A 24,552-nucleotide genomic window follows, 5' to 3' on the forward strand; every position below is an offset into this window, starting at 1 on the left:
TTAAACTCCTTCTGGATATACACCGCCATTTCTTGCAGAATGGGGCCAGATATTGACAAGCCCTTTTCCTGGTTTTTAGGGAACCAAAGAAATAGTGCTTCACTTTTTCGTACTCACATTTTTCATTTTTTTTTCTAATTTTCAGTGCATCACTTGTTGCTCTCGAGGAGCACCACTTTTCAATTTATTCCCTCGTATGTTTCCAGTCTCCCACTGTAACACGTCCAACACCATAATCTGAAGCAATTTTTTGGAGAGTTTCCCCTTTGTCCAGTCTCTTTAACCCACTCTACTTGTCTTCCACAGAAACAATCACTTTCTTACGTTTACTCGCCATACTCACAGAGGATATGAAAACTATAACATCCGCACCTAACCAATACTACATTGCAAAATCCTACCGCATGACTGCTAGTGCTTGTCACACAGTCGCACCCTCCACACCCCGTGTCCCAGAATTGCATCCACCTAAAGTTCAAATTAAGCCTACCAGTGTCGGATAACACGGAGTGTCGGATAAGCGAAGGTCGGTTGAGCGAGACTCTACTGTATATCTAAAAAAACTTAGCATGTTACAGAAGAGAAAAATGGTATTTTTTATCTCTATTAAACATAAAGAAACGTGTACTTTTAGTTTTCGGAAATACTACTTGGTTGGAGGGAGGGGGGGGGGGGGGTAAAAGTGACTGAAAATGGTGATGAATTCTTTTAATTAGGCTACTAATATCTCAAAAATGAAGATGTTACAGACGTGAAATTTGATATTTGCAATCTGCTTTAAAAGTAAAGAAACACGTATTCTCGGAAAATCCAAAGAAGGGGGGGGGGGGGTGAAAGAATTGAAAAATTGACTTAATTGTATGAGAATACATACATCTAATAAAAACTAAAGTTGTTACAGACGTGAAAATTCGTATTTGGATCTCCTTTAAAAACAAAGAAAAACGCGTTTTGGAGGGAAACCATCTTAGAGGGCGGGAGTGTAAAGGAGATGAATTCCTTTCTTGAGGACACATAAATCAATAACTGAAGAAGTTAGAGTCGTGATAATTGGTATTTAGAGGATCCTTTACTATTAAAGAAACAAGTATTTTTTGCGGGAAAATTCACTTGGGGGGGGGGGGAGGGGAGTAGTGTGAAATGAAGTGAAGAAAGTAAATTTTTTTATGGGGATACTTATATCTCAAAACTGAAAGTAATAGACGTGAACATTGGTGTTTGGAATCTCCCTTAAACATATAGAAACAAGCCTTCTTTTAATTTCTTTTGGGGGGGAGGGGGTGGTAAATAAACTTAACGGTGGTAGGGTGTAGAAGGAGGTGAGACCAATTGATTTTACTGTTATTAATGTACTTATAAGGATCCTCCGTTGCTCAGGCAGCAGCGCGCCGGCCTCTCACAACTGGGTTCCGTGGTTCAAATCCCGGTCACTCCATGTGACATTCGTGCTGGACAAAACGGAGGCGGGACAGGTTTTTCTCCGGATATTCCGGTTTTCCGGTCATCAGCCATTCCAGCAACACATAATAATAATAATAATAATAATAATAATAATAATAATAATAATAATAATAATAATAATAATAATAATAATAATAATAATGTTCCGGACCGTCATCAAATGTGCGGACCGCGCTGGAAACGGCTACTGGACGGGTAATGACTAAGAATGCAGTCCGACCGCCGGTTCAGTGCCGCCAATGCACCCAATATAACACGACGCCGGATCTCCTGAAGGATTTTATCCATATTAAAAACGATTATAGGAAAAGATGGCAAAGATTTACGTACACAACTGACCGGGAAGAATACCTGAGCCTAGCCCGGGAAGTACGAACTCGATTGCTGGAAAGGAAGATTGAAAAATGGGAGGAAATGTGCCGTAAAATAAGAGAAAACGAGTCAGATCGGGAATTTTGGTGGATTCTCGCAGAAAACGAGTCAGATCGCGAATTTCGGCGGATTATATATCTAAAACAATAAGCATTCAATTATAAATTTCAGTATAATACCGTAGCGAAGCACGGGTATCTTGCTAGTTTTATATATATAGATTTGATTATGGAGCGGAGAGAAGAAGATAGAATTTTACGACTCATTGAGAGTGTAGAGAAAGAAGAACAATGAGAAGAAGACCTGTAAACCCAGGAGGTATAAGGCAGCAGATATTCCATGACAAAAGAGTAAATGAGTTCATTGATGATGTCACTTCAGATGATGAAAGATGATAATTTAGAAGTACAAGAATTAAACACAGATAGTGAGTAATCCACTGAAGAAGAAGTAGTACAAGAAATAGAAAGAGAGACTCCTACATGTCAAGAAGTGCATGATTTGGCAAATGTTAATGGTCCTTAGTGTTTCAGGGAAGATAAAAGTCCAACATGGGATATTCATTGTCCTCTGCAAACCAGAAAAATGTCTACTAAGAACATTGTCTGACATCTTCCTCGTGCAAAAGTAGGCATCCTAATTGATTCACCAGTTCAAGCTTGGAGATTTTTTTCACGGTAACAATACAATATGTTTTGCAAGACAACTGGAATCTTCCTCTTCTTCTCAAATGGGGTCACTTAGAATGCAGTATCAACATTTGTTGAGCTTTCTTCCTTGCCCAATAGTCCCAATAGTCCTTCAATTTCATTGATTGTTCATGGATATATTTTTCATTAATAATACAATGTGTTTTGCTATAAAATCTGGGTTTTTTTTAATGGATAAGTTTTCTTTAATAATACAACTTGTTTTGCTATGAGAACTATTGTTTTGTTTCATGGATATAGTTTTCTTACAGAATACAATGTGTTTTGCAAGAAAAACATATATTCTGTTTCATGGACATACATATTTTTCCTTAATACAATGTGTTTTTCTACAAAAACTAGTATTTTATACTCCCCAGTCAAATCAACCATGCGTGACCCATCACACAACTCTTTTGACATGACCCCTCGTGGGTTAACAACAATGACCAAATCATGTTTTATTATTGAGCATTTCATTAATTCTTACGCGAGCGCTCGCCTGGATGACACATGGAAAATTCTAAATTCCCATGGAGGGAATTAGATATTTTTCACCAATAGAGCATGTCAAAAATGTCAAAAACATATCAGATGTAAGGCTTTTCAGGCGTTTGCTCTATTAACCAGCGTTTCGTCTTAGGTCTGACACTAGACCCCAGCGTCAGTGGGTAGGGTCTGACACATCCCACTCTGATGAGTCTAGTGTTAGACCTAAGACGAAACGCTGGTTAATAGAGCAAACACCTGAAAAGCCTTACACTTGATATGTTTTTTTAATTCCGTTGTTTTACTTCAAGTATTCAAGTCACAATAAATGGCCACATTGTTGACTGTGGAATCAGATTTAATTTGGCCGCCTGTAGTTTGAGCATACCTGTCACAAAAACATGCATAAAGTAAAGACTAATGCAGATAATTCACTCAAATTTTGCATTCATAACATTGAAGGTTATGACTCACCCATTCTTCATTCCTTGAGTGACTGCTGGCTGCGGGACAAATGTTTCATTTGAAATCATTTCAAAAAGAGTGGATACTTGTACTCTAAAAATATAGCAATTTCAGATGGTGGGCGGACTATACAATCTTTGTAAGTATTTCTGAAACACCGTTGTATCCACGAAATGGATATATATCAGGATTATTGTCTTTTTTCTCCAATTTCCAATCACTATGGTTCTTTTGGGTCACTGGCTGCAGGTGTTTGGAAGAACCTGGCCTGAAATTTTCTTCAATATTCTGCTCACTTCAGTAACTTTCCCTGTTGCTATCACTATCCTTGAACTCGGATTCATTTTTCAAAACTACATTATTGCCATAATCACCATCTGAAACAATGTCTACAAGCCCTTTCAATCTCTCGTCATTGCCGCAAAACTGGTTCTACTGCATAATGAATTCTGATGAAAATAAATTGTTATTCATCAATCCCAGTGTCACACAGAAATATAGAGAGCATTGTTCATCAACAGTACATGCATCTAGTTCCTTACAGTATGTATTGTTAGAAATTATATTGTAAAAGGGATCTAATATACGAAGATAAGTGAGACAATGCAACATTGCAAGCTGAGCTCATAATTTGATTCATGTGCCAAAACACTGCGCGCGACCACAGCTTGTCATATGAAGCGAATGGGTTAATATAGGCCTATGTACTTTGCAGGTCATTTTATCAAGTAACTAATGACCTTATTTATTCAAAAAAGTACATGTATTGTTTGTGAAACCAAGAATCACATGCTACAACCAATCTGTTAAATATGACAGAACTTCCAAGAAATTTCCAACTGTTTACATCTCTTTGTGTCCTTAACTACTTTCATTGTCTGTTGCCTCCTCTCTTGTTTCACATGAACAACAGAGGCAACTGCATCTGAATGATCGGGTCAAATCCATTTGAAACATGTTCAGCAGGATTTCTGGGTAGTCTTCTTATGACTTCTTCTGCACACGTGGCAGTGTCCTCATGCTCTGACTTGAGAATCATTTCTTGTTGACCTACTCAAGATATGGGTTTTTATAAGATCCATTGACTCATACAGTAACTTCCTTCTCAAAATATTTGGAAAATCATGGTTCTTCTTACAAATGACTAAAGCATTGATTCCACCAATGTCATCAGATCAAAAAGTACATTCAAAAGCCAGGGTCGACAGTTTCTAGAGACATCGTACTCTCCACATGTTTTGCCCAGTATATCCACTGGAAATTTTGTTTTGTTGTAGAATGTTCTTCCCTGCATCTTGGTCAATTTCCATTCTTTCATGTAATGTAGACAGCACTAGAATATCTTTGCTTTTTTTTTTTAAGTGTAAGATAGTACACAAGTATGCTTTGTGAATGCAAACTCAAAACTATATAAATATATTTATTATTGGAAACTTTCAATTCTTCAGGTATATCTCTTTTATTCCTTTTCATAGTTCCAACATATGTAGTTTTGTTCTCCACTGACTGTACTGCAGTTCAAACAAAAGTAAATGCCTGAAAGGACAGTTTCTATGAAATGCAATCAATGCACAGCAACTCTCTTGGCTGGTCACTTTTGACAATTCCTTGCAAACATGTCAAATATTTCTCTGATCAGTGCAAGCTTATGTAATGCATTCTGTTCTTCCCTACTTTTTATGTCATCAGAATGTATGCATTTTGTAACCTCTTTGTTGGTGAAGTTGGGCAGTAAGCACATGTTTCACAGAGAAGATGGATCAAGTGCTTAACTCCCACTGTGTTGGTATTTTCCCATGTTACAGCATACTATAATCATTATGAAAACTTTGTGAAGATGATAAAAGTTATAGGTAAGTTAAACAAATTGTAACACCAGTGCTCGTGTGGATGACTATTGTCATCCACTTGCTTTTGAGATGCCATAATAATGAAAGTGTCTGGAGAAATTAACCTTAAACTTCAGAGATATCATTAGCAATGTTTTTTAGGATTACATAAAATGAATTTTTTAAATGTATACAATACTAAGAAAATTGTACCCTGGATGACAACAGTCATCTGCACTAGCACGAGAGTCTTAATGAGTTTTTGGGACTCTATTTTCATTCCTACTGTTGAAAATACAGAATAAAGACATAATGACTTCACCTTCATGTTCTGTCAATATAAATAGCATAATAGAGACTAAGTGTGACAGTTAGGAATGAAAAGGATTGTGAAATATGAAAATGTATGAAGAAAAAAATCAAAAAGGGAGAGAGTATGAAAACATGCAAGACACAACAAACCACATTTAGTCCAACATAAAAGTTGAATATTTGTGAATGATTACTCTGATCCAGTGATTAACTTCTCTCCAGAAACAGAGACTTGAAATCAGAGAAGCAATGATCTGCATTTAGAGCTCTTTTTAATTCTCTAATTTAATTTACATGAACAAAAACTTGTCATTAGCTCCATGAATTACTGTTTTTGTTTTTCACGATGCTTTAATGGCTTATGCTGTGTCAAGAGAATAAGGTGAAGTTCTTTGCATTTCGTGGAGAGCTTTGCCCTGCGTCTTCAGAAGAAAATCTTGACTGTTCACAAGGAAGATTTTGCCAAGAATGAAGTTTGAATTTAAACGTTAATAATAGAAGTGGAAGTGGTACGTTCATTCATCACCAAATGGCTCACCGGACGCAGTACAGTGCTACCGTTCACAGTGGAAGCTGATGGCACCATCAGAATCGGCCTGAAAGGGAGTAATATAACAAGTGTAGATACATTATGAAAATGTGACACTGACACAAGCCTGAAATTAAATATCTGGTGATGAGGAACGTACGAATTTGGAAAACACCGAAACGAAATAACAATAGTGAAGGGACTTAATGGCAGGCAACCACATCTTTTAAAGTAGGTAAGATCACAATATGAAGATAAAGTTGGAATTCAAGAGGAGAAACTGGGGCAAATATTCATTTATAGGAAGGGGAGTTACAGGTTGGAATATCTTACAAGGAAGATGTTCAATAAATTTCCAATTTTCTTGAAATCATTTAAGAAAAGGCTAGGAAAACAACAAATAGGGAATCTGCCACCTGGACGACTGCCCTAAATGCAGATCAGTAGTGACTGATTGACTGGTCGCCCAGGTGGCCGATTCCCTATCACTTGTTTATCTAGGTTTCTCTTAAACATTTTCAAAGAACTTGGAAAATGAGCAAACATTTTCCTTGGTAATTTATTCCAATCCTGCACTCCTCATCCTATAAATTAATATTTGCCACAACCTGTTAACTGGCTGTAATCTTTTGTTACTCACCAAACGAATCCCTTTAAACTACCCTTCTGTTACTGCCTGCCATGCTATCTTTGTGTGGTCCCCTAAATTGCCATGATTCTTCATAGAATCTATGATAAAGATGGTTCTATGAACAAGTCACTTGATTGAATGTGTCTGAGCATAAATTATGTTTTCAATTGTTGTCTAAAGACGTGCCCTGGTGCAGCCAAGCCTCAAAGAAAAGTGCCCTGGCAATATGATACAATGCTAAAATAAAATTTTTGATACAAAATATATTTTCTTGCAGGTAACTTACGACCATATTGTTGAAATTTCTAACTTGAAGCCATATTCAAGCTATGTGTTCTACATCTCACTGAAGAATTATTACAGTGAAATGGAGGGTATTCAAATGGAGCTTAGTCCACCATTCATCTTTCAGACAGCTGCCGGAGGTAATACTCAAATTTCCTATACTTCGAAATTTCAGATGAAATGCATATTATAAGATACTATATACATAATAATTTTAATATATATATATTGTCTGCAGCATTTTAATTTCATGCCTCAAGGATTATAGTGCCTATCAAAACAATAGAGGTGAGACAGCTTCAAGAAACTTCCCTTTGTCGTTTTGTAAATAAATAAAAAACCCTCACTATGACCTAGAGATCAGAATTCTGTACCAGTCAAGAAATTTAGAAATTTATTTTATTTTATTATTAGTTTATTATGACCACACTGTTGAAATTTCTAACTTGAAATCTTAGTCAAGATATGTGTTCTACAACTCACATAGTTTATTATTAGTTTATTTTATATACTGATTCTGTGCATACAATACTTATACTTTCTTTATTACTGACATAGGAAAACTGCACAGTTTTACATTTTGTTGAAATTATTCCCCACGCCCCACCTACCAAGTTATTACTGTTCTAATTTTAGGGATGTACTGAACACAGACTATACATTCTCAAGTCTTCTAGAAAGACAAAAAACATGAATAGAAATACAACGAAAGGTCAGTGTGGGAAGAAGGAGCAACAGGAGGAGATAACAGGGACAAAGATGAAAACAGAAAAAGGACCATCTTTGCATTTTCTTACCCTGTCGCCTTCACATCCATTCTCAGCTTCACCAAAAGAGCATTGTGGGGATCATCTTGACAAATCTTCGGTCTTGAAGTGGGAAGTGTAGGATAAGAAGAAATCTGAATAAAGACAGGAAAGTAAAGAGACAAGAAAGATCAAGAACACAGATGATTGAATTTTGAAGACATCTTATATTTCACAGTCTGCATAATTCTGCAATTCTGCATAATAAATAGTATGCTTTCACAGAATCAACTAATACTTTATTTCTATAAATAACACATTGCACAAACTTAGAAGGAGAAAAGTAACTCAGTGGCTCATATCATTAATGACAAGGAACAAACAAGCGACTAATCAATTCATATATAGGAACAAATTACGGGATAAACACAATGCCAGGTCAGAGTGAGAAGAGACAAAGAGACAAACAGAAACATGATACACACAGGGGCCAATCTTACATTCCTTTATATTCTACATTTTGCAAGTATATAGGTTCTCTCCTCTACATCCATTTCCTTTCAGTCCCTGATAAGCTCACTCTTGGTGTAGTAAGGACTGTATGTTTTATTACACATCAATATTGGCTGATATTGTATGTCATGAAATATCAACTTTAGAGTGTGAGCCTATAACTGAGAAAGTAAATTATGTTACAGATATTTCAATAATATTTAAACATTTCAATTACAGTATAATTACTGCCATTTTAATAAATTCCAATAATTATTTCCTATACCAATAGTATCCATAATTTGATTATCATGGTTAGAATTCATAGCAAATTTTGAAGACACCTCCTAATATTTCACAGTCCTTCTGTAATTCTGCATAATAAATTGTATACTTTCACAAAATCAACTAATACCTTATTTCTATAAAAAACACATTGCAGCCCCATCCCCTCCACAGAATGTGCGAGCCGTGGTGTTGAGCCCAAACACTGTGGAATTACGCTGGCTACCACCAAGTGAGTTCAATGATGAAACCATCCACTATGAGGTACATTGGCGTACAGAAGGAATGGTTAGTGGATTGCGCCACAAGGGGGAGTTACTCATAGAATTAGCAGCATCTGCACGAATGGAACAAAGAGCAGAGCTTCAAAAACTCCTGGCAGAACAGACTTACTCCATCTGGGTGAGTACTGTATAAATGTAACTTGAATGACTGTGTAAACTGTTACAGAGAGGCACTGAAATAAATAATTTGTGATAGATTTATATATATTCTGAATGACTCCAAAATTACTAAGTTTCTTAAAGTGCATGTTAAAAATGTTGTTCTGAATTTCTAACACAAAACACAAAGAAACATTCCCATAAAGTAGCTTGTGAGCCTGTGTGAACATGCACAGGGTTGGGGGTAGTCGGTGTTGGTGGTGGTGGTGGTGATTTTTGTTTTAAGAGAAAGTACAACTAGGAAACCATACTCTCTGGGCATATTAAGGACAGACAAAAATTAAAATACTTTATTAAATGATAGAGTTTGAAAACAAATTAAAATACATACATTTATCTTCATGATCGACTGTTATGCCTTTCAGCATTCAATCTGAAAGTCACTGCAAATTTAATAAACACCACCACATTCCTCTATTTGTGACTAGTTCTGTGGCCTCATTTAGTTCTATACCTCTTATCTTCAAAACATAAGAAACTGAGTCTAACCATCCCTGTCTTGGTCTCCCTTTATTTCTCTTTCCGTCTATGACAGAGTCCATTACTCTCTTAGGGGATCTATCCTCCTCCATTTGCCTCACATGACCCCATGATCGAAGCCAGTTTATATGTACAGCTTCATCAAATGAGTTCATTCCTAACTTGGTCTATATCTCTACATTCCAAGTGCCCTCTTGCCATTGTTCCCACATGTTTGTACCAGCGATCATTCTCGCTACTTTCACATCTGTTAGTTCTAACGTATGAATTAGATATCCTGAGTCCACCCAGCTTTTGCTCCCATAAAGTAGAGTTGGTCTGGAAAAAAAAAAAAAAAAAAAATAAATAAATAAATAAATAAATAAATGAATAAATAAATAAATCAATCTCCACTAATCTGCATTTAGGGCAGTCGCCCAGGTGACAGATCTGTTGTCTTCCTAATATTTTCTTAAATAATTACACAGAATTTGGAAATTTATTGCACATCTCCCTTTGTAAATTATTTCAATCCCTGCTCCTCTTCCTATAAAAAATATTTGCACCAATTTGTCCTGTTGAATTCCAACTTTATCTTCATATTGTGAACTTTCCTACTTTTAAAAACACCACTCAAACTTATTCGTCTGCTAATGTCATTCCATGCCATCTCTCCACTGACCGCTCAGAACATACTACTGTTCGCACACTTTATCTTGATGCATTTGTGTACGGGGTGAGGAGTAAGGAGGGAGCTGTCCCGGTATCGATAGTGCTGCCTGGTGCTGCCAACTGAATGAAAATGAAATCTGAATTGAATCGAGAATATGATCGATCGATATGAAATTTCTAAACCGTTATCATCTTAAGCCAACAACTATGTCACATACACATTATATAACATTATAAAACATATCTCTCGATGCGAATCTTGTTCCTAGCATGAATTCTATACTTTGACTTTGATGTGTAAACAACAGTACCAGTACGTAAAGTTTACGCCAGATGTCGCACAACTATGCTTAAGCGATTCACAGTTTGTGTTTCAAAGGTTGCCAGTATGAATCTCGAAGATCGCCGAGGTCGACCGATTCAGCACTAGGATGTAAATGCACCAAGATAAAGTGTGCGGATAGTACTTACTGTTGATAAACTTAACCATAATAGGTATTTGTATTTGTTCCTGTACTGACTTGCCTAAAGCTATTGAAAACTATTTAAAATAGTATGTGCTTGGTCCACCTTGTCAATACACTTTTATAATTGAAAATCATTTATTCAGACATATTTCAGGAAGATAGTACATTCCCTTCATCAGTGAAGTCCAGTCAAAGAATAAAAGCAATATAACACTTTGTTGTTTAGTCCAAATTTAAAGAGGTATTATATCATAATTCACCATATCAATGAATAAACAAACATTAGTGATATATTAGGAAAATTATCATAATTTTTCTTTCATTTTACAAGTTGCTTTATGTTGCACCAACCATCTTATGGCGATGATGGGTCAGGAAAGGGCTAGGAATGGGAAGGAAATGACCATGGCCTTTATTAAGGTACACCCCCAGTATTTGCCTGGTGTGAAAATGGGAAACCACAGAACACCATATTCAGGGCTGCTGATGCTGGGGTTTGAACCCACTATCTCCCAAATACTGGATACTGGCCACACTTAAGCGACTGCAATTAATGATTTCAGCAGATGAACTTCTAAACTTTCTAAAATATTCATGAATTTTCCCTTTTTGGCCGAATGTATTAATTACATGTCATTAGAAATGTCTGTAAAATTACGATTCTTTTCAACTATAAGCTCTCCCATTGCCGAATATCTTTTATGTTTGACCACATTAACACGTTATTTGTACTTTATAGTCAAACTTCTTCATTGGTCCACCATGGAATCTGTTTCTGGCGAGGAGTGCCAGACGAGGAAGGTATTGCTCCCTCAGCAACGGCCAGAACTGCAGTTGTAATGAAGCAAATGTGATCAACAACAGACCATAGGACCTCACTGGCAATCAGTGTGTGCTTGGAAAACTCTGGCCAATTTGCCCTACAAAGTAGCCAATGTTTTAGCAATTCACTCAGTTTTTATTCAAGAGCAATAGAAGAACGGGAAAATGGTCACTATCACAAAGTTCGTCATTTATTTGCCAACTTAACGAGGTAACTAACACACAGCTACACAAGGTGACGTCCAGGTGGGAAAATGTGCTATATGTGCTACAAAAATGAGTAGGTTCCCTGTGTTAAGCACACAAAAATCACTCAATAAGACACCCTCTAGTGCAGGGAAATCAAGAGCCCCAGACAGTGATATGGGCATTCACATTTCCAGCAAGAAGAAAACAGGAGGTAACTGAGCAACCAGATCTTGTAGTTCATGTATATGAAGATCAAAGTCAGGTGGAAAGTATATGTTGCACACCATTGTCATTGCCTCTAGTGGAGTACATAGCAGCAGTAATTCACTGAAAATGTCAGATCGGACTAGGTAAAAATGCCCACCAACCGCTCCACCATCCACAGCTACTTGGTCCTTGGAATAAAGGTGATATCCTTGTATAGTTGTGTCATGTCCAGATCCCAGGCAAGATTCCTGTTCACAGAGTTTGGTGGCCACACAGACGGATGACAGTTGATGCAACTCAGCAAGGCAACAATGATAACTATTGCAGTTCCATTGTAATAGTTCCATTATGTGGATGAAAAGAGCAATGAAATTGGGACAATTGCTTGTCCTCCTTTCGTCCAGCTATCTGCCATTTTCTATTTTCCACCACTGTTGTTGTCTTCACCATATACGATAATGAATGGTTCAGTCTCCATTGTCTCCTCAGTAAAGGGTGACTTAGTGGCTGAGCACTCCAGGAACAATTGGTCTTCTTTCTGGGAGACCTGGATTCCCCAGAAAGAGATCGAACAAGAGGGCAATGGGACCTTTTGCTCTTGCTTGCCATTTGTGTATCCTTTGGAGGAGAGCCGGCAGATGGTTCACCAAGTTTCTCTGAGGATGCAGTGACCTCTGATCGCAGGCAGGAACACTTTCCAGCCCTGGTTGGAGAAGTCTTTCTCCCAATACTGGTGCGGAAGAACTTTCCAGTTGAACATGCCTGGGAAGAGCCCTTCCTGGGCAATGTCGGCAATGACACAATTACTGGTTTCCCAGGAGGTGTGGATACCTTCTTGGGACCATCAGTTTTATTCATTTCTACTATTGTTTGTTCATGGCTACTTGATGATTTAAATGTTTCTGAAGAACTTACTGCAGGTACAAAGCTTTGTGGTATGATCCAAATATTTGCGACCTACTGAAGGAGACAGAGAACTTCCGAGTAGCCACGGATTAAAACTATCTAGACATCTGAACAAGACAGTTTATCCAGAGTTTTTATCTCCTGGATCTTCCTCTCCTTCCTGAATATGGAAATATTGAGCATGCACACCAGGGCAGTTAATACATACAGGTAATGGTGTATACACAACACCAGCAAGCTCACATTTTTCACACTTCATACAGATCATCGAACCTTCACAACAAAATGAATCATAACCAAATTTCTGGCAATTATGGCATCTAACGGGAAGTATGGTTGAACAGTCAAATGGTACATGATTAGTTCAGGCAGTGACTGGGCATCGAAATTCAAGATGAAAGCACCTGTGTTGAGCAGCTTATCACCAACACATCTCTTTAACCTCCTCACATCAGTAACATCCTGACGTACAAGGTTTCTGAACATCTCATCACTGGAAGCCATTATCAAATACCTGTGGAAGATAACTCCTTTGAAGGAGTTCAAGGATTTGTGCTTCTCAATTTTAACAAGCACATTACCAAACATTGTAGCCACCAATAGCCTTTTACTTTGTTCTTCCGTAGTTGTCTTTCTGAGGACAGATCCATTACTGAGCTTCCTCATTTCATCTACTTTGCCACCAACAATATTTTCAACAGAACTGCTAATCAAAAAAGGACTTTCTGGCTGTCGGCCCTAGAGGCAGCCAGGAATCGAAGTACTGTACCCATTTGTCACTCTGTGTGCTCAAACCAATTGGCATGTATTTTTTCCTTATTTTTTCAGATGCTGTTAAATTGAGACAAATATTTCTGCAATAATGTAATGTAGGCTATTTGAAATGTTAAATTAGCTCATCTTTAAGAAAAGCAAATGTGTTACATTATTTTCAGTGTGTCCATCCCACAGACTATCCCAAAGATTTCCTGTTCTGCACTTCTTAATTGGTTTTTCAATTTACTTAATACCGGTATAAAGAGTGTAGAAAATACATGTTACCAAATTCTCTTAACAGGTGTATTTCTATTTTTGCTCAATAGGTCCATGCCTGCTCACAGAATAGCAACACTTGCAGCAATAGTGATCAAGTTGTCGTGACTACATATCCTGAACCAGATAACATCACCGTGCTCAGCACAACAGCATATAGTGCTAATATCTCCTGGAATCCATCACCAATCTTCGAGAAGTAAGTTATTCAGAAAAATGATCATTAGAGCTCGGACGTTAGGCAAAATGCCTTTTTTTTTTTACTGGGCTGGTGTGTAGAAGAGTTAAATATAGATAAATGTATTTTGGCATATTTGGAAATGGTAGGGACAATTTTTATTTTGCCTTTTTTTTTGTGCCTATTTTAGCTGTCATTTCATATTTTAAGGTTTAATGCCTCTTCTTGTCTATTTGCATTGTTATGGATTCTTTCTGCTAATATTTGCACATTTTAAATAAATAGGACAAACATTTTCAATACAGTACTGTACATGAAAATAGAAGTAAAAATGAGATACATAAATTAAGTGATATATTCACAATGTGTAAATTTCTATTGAGAATATCATTTCCCGTAAATACATTTCTTTATCTGCTTCTATACTACTGCCAGCAGGGAATGCAGCTGGGTGAGGGGCAAGTCGACTCAAAAATATGCAGCTTGAGCATGCACGCACGCATGCACGCACAGGGGATTAGGATCGACCAGACTCTCAACCCATTAGTCACCTAGTGGACTTCAGTTGATCAAACCTTGATTTATTTTATTTGACATTTTATCTTCCAGTTTTTAATATATATCAATTCTATACAACATAACAAGAAAAGTGATACAAAGCAATCTATAATTTAGACATTATGTCTATATTATTTTGCATTTTTAGAATATGAATTATTATACATTTTGAGTTGCTTTTTACCCAAAATTGGCAATTTTAGATTGTTTGGGATGTGAAACTGATATATATTCACTATTTTAAGATAAAATTATAAGAAATTGTAAATTTCTCTTCCTCATCCCATCCCAACCTTTATGTAACTTAACAAAGGTCTTTAAATGGCAAAGCCGGCATTACTGGAAAAATGCAAGGTTATTGGAGTTTAACCAGCAGAAGAGAAGAAATGAGGGAAGAATGTCTAGGCATGTCTTCAATTATAGGTCCAGCTATTACTATCCCTCTCCGAAAACCATAAAAGTAGTTAGTGAGACGTAAAGACAATAACATTATTTGTTACTGTTCCTCGCACCCACATTCCTGCACCAGTATTCTAGTTTCTTCTCACATCACTCCTTTTGTCTAGACCACCATAGCTGAGCTGATAAGAGCACTCCTTTTGTGACAATGCAGAGTTGGATTTTCCCAATTTCTGAAGGAAGGAAGGTAGGACAGAGAAGTATAATCAGCTCTCTATAACAGGTGGAATAAGCGTTTAGTCTGCTGCTGAAGTTGTTAAAAGTATTTTGTGTGTTACTGTACACTGTAAGATTTTTATCATGCCAAAATTGAGTAGGCCTACATCATTAAGTAGTGAACTACACAGATATGTCCGCAAATTCGGTTCGGATACTCTTTCTACTGATAGTTCTATTCTCTACTGCAAAATATGTGAAAAATCTTCATGAATGAGAAAAGGTACTTTATAATTCAACATTTTGCAACAGCCAAACATACATCTGGGATTTCTAAAATGGTTGGGCAGAAGAAGATCTGTCTGATATCAACAGTGGTTGCCACATCCAGCAGACATTCTCAGTTTTCTCTGGATCTCTGTAGAGCTTTCTTAGACTCGGAAATTCCTTTCTGTAAACTGGAAAACCAGTCCCTCAGAACATTTATGCAGAAGTATACTAATGAAAAGGTTCCATCAGAATCTATACTCAGAACAACTTATTTGACTTATTTATTACTAGCTGATCTACCCGTGCTTCGCTACAGAATTCTACATTGTATACAGAATTCGAGGTTAGGTAGTGTACACGTCATGAGTAAGATTGTATTAAATTGCAAAGCTCTCAGCATTACCCTAGAAACATGATGGGGAAGTCACCAAACATTTTTTTTTTAATATGTGAAGACTGGGTTAGGGAATTTTCATTGTAATGGTAGGCCCTCTTGCTTACTATCAGTCACAATCAAATTGTGGAATTTTCATTATAATGGCAGACTCTCACTCTCCACCTGCCTTTCTACATCCTCAGAAAGACTGCCTTAGTGGTTTACTCAGCTGAAATCAACATAGGTCATTACAATGACGCCAATAGGAATGTTGTGAATAAAAGTAATGCTATCATATGAAAAACTCATTGAAATGAAAAACCACAAATTTTTTCACTTTTAATGAAATGGAATGACCAGGCCACAGACAGCCGTGAGACGTGAACACTCTTTTATTTTCGGGGGGGCTGGGAGAGGGGGGCGAAGAGTGGAGAATCCCAGGGCAAAAGCTATGCCCTTTTACTCATCTGTTTCCTAGGAGTACTCGATGAGTTGCAGTATTTATCGATGGGCCACTAATAAGATAAATATTTAAGAATTAAATTATAGCCCTTCCCTTAAACTACCATTTTGCCCAGTGTGAATAAAATGATTTATAGGCTAGATTGTACTGGCTCATTCCCTGATTTTACATACCAATTTCCATTAAGTTCACTACACTGGCAGAGGAAAATCTATCTAACTTGAAAGCATATTTTTCCTCTGTGCCAGAGGAGAAACCCCTCTTGGCTGCTATTTGGAATAAAATGAATGTAGAATTTAATAAAAGTTAAGAGGAAGAAGCTTTTCTTAAGAAACAGCTCATTTCAGGGTTGAATTTTGACTTAGTGAATTGTACTGCTATAATTTGGAATAGGCCAAAATTGTAATTCTAGACCAAGCCGTAGGTGAGCCTCTGCCATTATTCTATTAATTTTGCACACTGATCAATCCAATCAGCACATCAGAGTAGAGATCGAATAGCTGGAATACTATGATGAACCAGTGTGTTATGTATAAGCAGTATAAGAAAATGTATGAACCAGAGGAATGGTATGCTAGAGAAGAAAGTTTTCTAACTCCCCCACTATTTACCGCCAATATTCAGGCAGGCTGTTATACTTGGTGCACAGCAGTAATCCCATCTATCAGAGATGAGTAGCAGCATAAGAGGCAAAGAACATCACAACAAATAATGGTCAACGTAATGTTATTGTTGATCAATATCACGAGCGTTTGATATTGTAGGCCTTCACATTTAGTTTTTTTTTTTATTTTTACTCTCAAATATCACTCTTATCATAGTCGGTACGGTAAAACTGAATAAAACATAAATGATCAAAATTTTATATTTCTATAAATTCTACTATGCCGTACTTTTCAATAGGATCAATAACATAGCTAGGCCTATTTAATTAAATTTTAGGCGCCTTCCCCTAAACTACCATTCATCCAGGGTTAATAAAATTGTTTATAGCTTAGACTGTAGTTTCTTATTCCTTGACTCTATATATACCAATTTTCATTAAATTCTGTTTACCCATTTTCTCATGGCTTGGCGTTGATATGGACTTAGCAACAAAAATACAAATTCATGAATATTTCTGTTATCATTGCCGGTACAGTAAAAATGTATAAGTCATAAATGTTCAAAAATGTAATTCTATATAACTTTAGTTATGCAGTATTTATCGATAGGACCACTAATAAGATAAATATTTGAGAATTAAATTATAGGCCTTCCCCTGAACTACCATTTTGCTCAGCATGAATAAAATGATTTATAGCCTAGACTGCAGTGGCTCATTCCCCGATTTTATACTATCTGCACACTTTTTAGCGATAGATTTACACCCTAGTGCTGAATCGGTCGACTTCAGTTATCTTCAAGATTCGTACTGGCAACCTTTGAAACACAAACTAAGAATCGCTTATCATCGCTGTGCGACATCTGGCGTACACTTTAAGTACTCATACTCTTGTTGTTTACACAGCAAAGCCAAACTATAGAATTCATGCTAGGAACACGTTTCGCATCGGGAAATGTTATATAGTATTATATATTGTGTGAGTGACACAGTTGTTGGCGTAAGATAATAAAGGTTTAGAAAGTTCATATCGATCGATAACATTATCTATTCAATTCAGATTTCATTTCCATTCAGTTGGCAGTATTACCGGAACCAGCAGTGCTCCCTTCTTACTCCTCAACCGAGTACAAAAATCTATCACTTAAAAGTGCGCGTACAGTATACTGATTTTCATTAAATTCTCTTTGGCCATTTTCTCGTGATGCGTGTACATACATACAGACAGACAGAAATTACGGAAAAGTAAAAAGTGCTTTTCCTTGTTACTGTGGACATGACCGATACAGAAATACCATTCTTTTAAAATTCTGAGCAATGTACAGACAAAACTCTTGGGTAGATGAAGAAACCCTTCAGAGGATTCGTACCAGAGTGTTGGGAAAGAAAATCTGGATCTCTATTGATGAAGATATGGATGCAATGGGATGTTACATGGCCAATGTCATAATTGGAACTATGGAAGCAACACAAATTGACCCTTTCATATTTCTTTCGACAACGAAATAGATGGAGAGTGCAAATGGTTCCACTGTCACACAGTTGTTTACAAATTTCTTAAAGCTACTCTGGCCATAAGGAATATGACAGGATGATATTCTGCTTTGAATCACAGATGCGGCACCTTATATGAAAAAAGCTGCTGAAGCCTTGAAAGTCCTCTTCCTGAAAATGCTTCATCTCGCATGTCTAGCCCATGGGCTGCACAGAATCGCCAAATAAGTAAGAAGTTTGTATCCACACATTGACAAGTTGATTTCGAACACAAAGAAAATCTTCCTAAAATTGCCCCGCCCCAGACCCCCACCCCGAATCTGGATTTTTAAGGAAATAGCACCAGAGCTCTCTTTACCTCCACAGCCAGTTTTGACAATTTTGGGAATCTGAATCTGTGATACTGTATATTACACAACAATTTGAACAAGATACATGAGGTAATCAATGCTATTCCAGAAGATGAAGCTGCTTCAGTTCGTGGGGTGAAAATGGTGCTGTACAATCAAGAATCAAGAAATGATCTGGCATTTATAACAGCACATTATGGTGTACTACCTGAAGCAATTACGAAGTTGGAGAAAGGACATGATACACTGGTGTCATCTATAACTATCATTGAATATATAATAAACCAGCTGCTGCAAGCATCAAGAGAAAAGGGATTGGCTTTCGCTCGCGAAAATAAAATTCGTTACACTAGTACAACGTAGATTTCGGCGTATGGACTGTTACCAACTGATGATGTTTCCACTTACGTAAGAATCATGAAATGGGACAGGCGCCTTTGAGAATCTGGGACCTTGCTGTCGATGTCGCGCCGCCACGCCAAGCATGCAGTTTCAGAGGCTACTGTTGATTTAATCCGTGAGTCCTTCAAGCGGAGCGCTCGTAAGTTAATTCGACGAGCAAGTAGGCAGTTACAGTTACCTCATTCAACAGTACATGATGTCGTCCACAAAAGGTTGCGCCTATGGGCGTATAAACTCCAGCTTCATCAGAAAATCAAACCTCAGGACAGGCTGCTACGGAAGGCATTCGCGGAGACAATTCTGGCAAAAATTGATGGAAACAAGGCATATCTTGATTTGGTCTGTTTCACGGACGAGGCTACATTCCATATTTCGGGCATGGTAAACAAGCACAATTGCTGCATATGGGAATCTGAGCCCCCCACTTAGTGATAGAGTTGGAACAGGACTCACCGAAAGTGAATGTGTAGTGTGGATTGTTGAAGGACAGTGTTATTGGCCCATTCTTCTTCACGGAGCCTACAGTTAATGGAACACATTACCTAGACATGTTGGGGCAGTATGTTGTGCTACAACTTCCTCGTGACATGATCTTTCAGCAAGATGGTGAACCATGCCATTATGCAGAAGTTGTGAGGGATTTCTTGAATTGTGAGTTCCCAGATCGCTGGATTGGGAGAGGTAGTTCATCAATTGCTTGGCCCCCTAGAAGCCCCGACATTATGCCACTTGATTTTTTCCTGTGGGGGTTTGTCAAGAATCAAGTGTACCAGACACCAGTTTGTGATCTACCAGATCTGCGTCATCGCATTTGTGGAGCTACCGCAAATGTTACGCCTACAATGCTGCAGAACACTTGGAGAGAAGTGGAATACCGATTAGATGTCTGTTGCGCCACTAATGGTGTGCATATCAAGGTTTATTAGGTATCTAAACAAACATTTTGATTTACCCTACTTGTAGAAACAAATCGCAAGTAAATATCTCCATTACTTCTCAGGTTATTAAATTTTATATTATTATACCTTTAACCTAGACACCTTGTATTATACTATTAAGTGAAATTACAAATAATCTTATATTTCAATATTTGTTTTCAATTTATCAGGAGTTTCCACTGAATAGATAGAAAAAAATTCTAGAAAGAAAAAATATGACAAGAAATCCTAATACAGACACAACATTTATTTCATCTAATAATAATACTGTTGGCCTCATTGCATTTTCTTGTTTATTTTGTAAGTTATTTTACATTGTAAAAACATCTAAGGTTTGTTGAAATTAAAAATAATCAGCATATCATATATTACAGCATGTAAAAACACCAGAACACAATAGTAATGTAATCTTTAGACACTTTATTTTATTTGTTAATTTTGAATACACAGTTTTATAGTTTATCATCCTTGTAAAATCATCATGATTATATTTTATCATGCTGAACAAATTCCTACAACTGAAATTATGTGAATACAAATTAATAGTATGCTAGCACACATTAGAACATCAATTTTAAAATAGTATGTGAAAATGTAAAGAAACAAATGTTTACAAATATAAGCATTCTTTCTGATTATATTAGACAGGTTTGCAAAATTAATAACTGGTTTGATACAAGTCAATTTGGGTTTAGGAAAGGTTATTACAATGAAGCTCAACATGTAGGATTCCAGCAAGATATATCAGATATCCTGGATTCAGGAGGTCAAATGGACTGTATCACGATTGACCTATGTAAGGCATTTTCAGTATTAGTATCAGTATTGGTATTTATTAATGAACAATAGAGGCCTTCAGTCCAGATACACTTTCACAAAGCAATAATCCTATTAAAATAATAATAATAATAATAATAATAATAATAATCATAATAATAATAATAATAATAATAATAATAATAATAATAATAATATAATAATAATAATAATAATAATAATAATAATAATAATAATAATAATAATAATAATAATAATAATATGCAAGCGAATGTCTGGCATTAAACTATAATTTAGATAAACTAGAAATACTAGAAAGGTGAATCATGAGGAAAATATTAGGCCCACAAAACACAGCAGAAGGTTGGAAATTACGAAGTAATGCTGAAATATATCAAAAAATAGAAAATATATCAGATGTAATGAGGAAAAGGAGACTTATGTTTTTTGGACATTTATATCGAATGCAAGATAGTAGATTAACCAGTAAGATTTTCAGATATTTGTGGGGTAAGAAATCAACGACAAGCTGGGTCAATGAAGTAAGAAAGGATTTAGAAAAAAACAATATAACAACAGAAGAAATAAATAATAGAGAAGGCTTTCAGGAAAAAGTATTGAAAATAGAAGGATTCCAAGGTAGGAAAGTAAAAAAGACTGGTTCAAAGTGGTCTGAAGACAGAAAGAAGAAACATAGTGAACAGATGAAAGCGTACTGGAAGAAAAGGAAAGAACAAAGAAAAAGGAATTGAAATTGGCAGTGGTCCTCTGGTGGCCCATTCGAAAGAATAATAATAATAATAATAATAATAATAATAATAATAATAATAATAATAATAATAATAATAAACAAGAATCTACCTAAAAAACAACTAATCTAGCCCTACCCTGACCTTGCATTCACCACATGACAGTCACAACAGATAGTTCTGCAAAAAAAAAAAAAAATGCTGGCATTACATTACAACAGATTCAGCTCCAGTCCCTGTATGCACAGTTGCTTACTTTGCAATCCTTGTTCCTTAACCCACTTATCCTGGATTTAAAGTACACCAAATGACAACAATTGCATACTGACTTGCAATCTTGCATTCGGTAAGGCCTCTACATTATTATAAATAATAATAAGGCCTCTACATTTCGCACATACCATATTATTTACTTACTCAATTACTTCGCAATCTGAATGCCCATCACTGTCACTCAGTCTTACTTCACCTCCAGGCTCGAATTCTACATCATTCACTATATACACATTACCAGCACTCCACTTACTGCTGAAATTACCTAACAAACTCAAACCACTGGATAACAAGACCCCCATGAATATCATAAACACCCATCCCCATTCCAAACACATACCCCCTTATTCCCTCCAAGCTATACTCACCACCATCGCCCTTTGAATCTCCTTCTTCCATTTTTCTTACACATGCATTTTTAACCACACATAAGTACCTGTTCAATTCTCCTCCATCTTCCCATTCCTTAATAATCCACCTTATAATACTCCACTCGTCCCCTATTCCTAACATTTTCTGATGTTTGGCACCCAATAGACTATTTCTGATCTTACTTGTTTCTTCACAATTACCTAATAAGTGAAAATTTTTGTTCTCTGCCCCACAAAGTATACATACCAACTTATCTCTCCCTTTTAACCATCCCTTCTTTTTATGAATTCCCATTATCCACCATATCAACCCTCTCCTATTTAACCTCTCAACGTTTCAATATTTATCCCCGTTACTTCTTCTACTTTATTAAAAACACTAAGAGAACTTCTTACTCTACTTTCAGCCAATAATTTCTGCCTATACATATCTTTAATTCTCCTTGACAGCACCTTCATCCCTCTAACTTCTGTCTTCATCCACACCTCTTCCCACATGTACCCCAAACCCATCATCTCCAAATATTCCTTAATTTTTTCTAGCCAGCCTCCCTTATACGTGCTCTTCCATTGTTGTTCATACGCGGTCTGTAATACCCTCCCCCCTTCCTGTCTTTTTCAATTCATCCAATATCTAACTATTCTTTTCACACACTCAGATTCCAAATCCTCCCCATACATTAATTCCACCCCTGTATTATCTGTGCACAGTGGCAGCCCCATCACTATCTCACCAAAATTACTAATAATTTGTCTTAATTCACCTCTTTTCTCATCCAACCCCCATACTTCTGCACTATACAATACCCTACCGAAAATCACCGATCTTAACACTAACCTCAAGGTTTATAACTGATACCTGGATATTTAGCTAGCAAGTTTTTGACTGAGGCTAGGGCTGCCAAACCTCTGCTTTTTGCCCTACTAATCTGATTGTTCCAAGTTCCTTTACTGTTAATAATGACTCCTAAATATTCCAACTTCCTTACTTGTTCCAACTTTTCTCCCTGCAAGACCCATTTCCCGTCCTCCTCTCTTCCTTTGTTTACCTGGACTACTAGCATTTTAGATTTATTCCCATTAATTCTCAATTCCCATTTCTTTGCAAAAAGCGACACTGCATTTAAAGCTCTCTGCATCTCCCCTGAAGTTAGAGTCATCAATATCACATCATCAACAAAATTCAGTCCCGGTACCTCCAACCCATTAATTATCGGCACGGCCCAATTGCTAGCCCCATGCCTATCCAAGATATCATTAATAAATAAAATAAACAATATTGGTGATAATTTGCACCCTTGCTTTAAACCCACCTTAGACTCTAAGGGTCTGCTCAATCTAGCGTCTCCCAATTTTGCACAAAACCTGACTACTCTATATATTCCCTCCACTGCCCTATTCATCTTTTCCAAAACCCCCAACCTACTCAATTTCTCCAATAGAGCCTCTTATTAAACACTTTTTCAAAATCTATTGCTGCCACATACACCTTACATCTAGACAGGCTCCTATACTTCTCTAAAACTGCCTTTACTATCATTATATTATCCACTCTTCTTTTCTTTTTTCTAAATCCCCCTTGTTAATCTGTTAATATTTCATTTCTTTCGGCCCATTCACTTAACCTGTTCGCCAACACCCCCATGTAAATTTTACTTAAGGAGTCTAACAGAGATATTCCTCAATATATAAGTTCTAGCTGTTCTTACTACCCTTTCCCTTATATATTGGACATACAATTCCTATTTCCCATTCCTTCGGGTGCTTCCCCCCCTCATAGATCTTATTTAATAGTTTAACTATGCCCTCTATCATTGTCACATTTTTGCTAATTTCTTTCCAAAACTTGTTATTTATCCCATTACATCCCCCCGCCGACTTGCCCCTGATTCTTCTTATCACTCTCAAGGCTTCTTCCCTTGTGATTTCCTTGTCCAGTTCATAATTTGTCACTCTCCTAATCCTCCAAATTACTTCTTCCCCCGTCCCTCTCCACCGTTCTTCCCCCTTACCCCCGAGTAATTTGCCAAAATACCTCACCCACTGAACTTCCTCAATGCTCATTCTCTCTATACTCCTTCCACCCTTAATTATTCTATTAATCCCTTCCCATACTTTTTCAATGCTGTTAGTCTTACAATCTTTATTTATGGCTTCAGTTTGTTCCTCTAACCACGCCTTTTTTACGTCACAAATTTTCTTTTTATACTCCTTCCTCAACTTACAGAAAACCTCCCTTTCTGCACTCCCACCTTTCTTTCTATACTCTCCTAATGCACCCACCACCCTCCTCTGCATTCCTTTACACTCTCTATTAAACCATTCTTCACCCTCTTTCGTTTTCCTCCTTCT

At 36.8% G+C, this 24,552-nt stretch overlaps 1 protein-coding gene across 1 annotated transcript in view; it reads left to right on the forward strand.

The window, feature by feature from the left end:
- Positions 1 to 24,552, forward strand: part of sev (sevenless) — a 368,918-nt gene that overhangs the window by 268,687 nt on the left and 75,679 nt on the right. The window contains exons 27-29 of the mRNA XM_068226275.1: positions 7,055 to 7,202; positions 8,743 to 8,987; positions 13,833 to 13,981. Of these exons, the coding sequence (XP_068082376.1) occupies positions 7,055 to 7,202; positions 8,743 to 8,987; positions 13,833 to 13,981 (542 nt within the window). The remainder of the gene's footprint in view (positions 1 to 7,054; positions 7,203 to 8,742; positions 8,988 to 13,832; positions 13,982 to 24,552) is intronic.

This window comes from Anabrus simplex, chromosome 1 (genome assembly GCF_040414725.1).
Source record: "Anabrus simplex isolate iqAnaSimp1 chromosome 1, ASM4041472v1, whole genome shotgun sequence".
Classification (NCBI taxonomy): domain Eukaryota; kingdom Metazoa; phylum Arthropoda; class Insecta; order Orthoptera; family Tettigoniidae; genus Anabrus; species Anabrus simplex.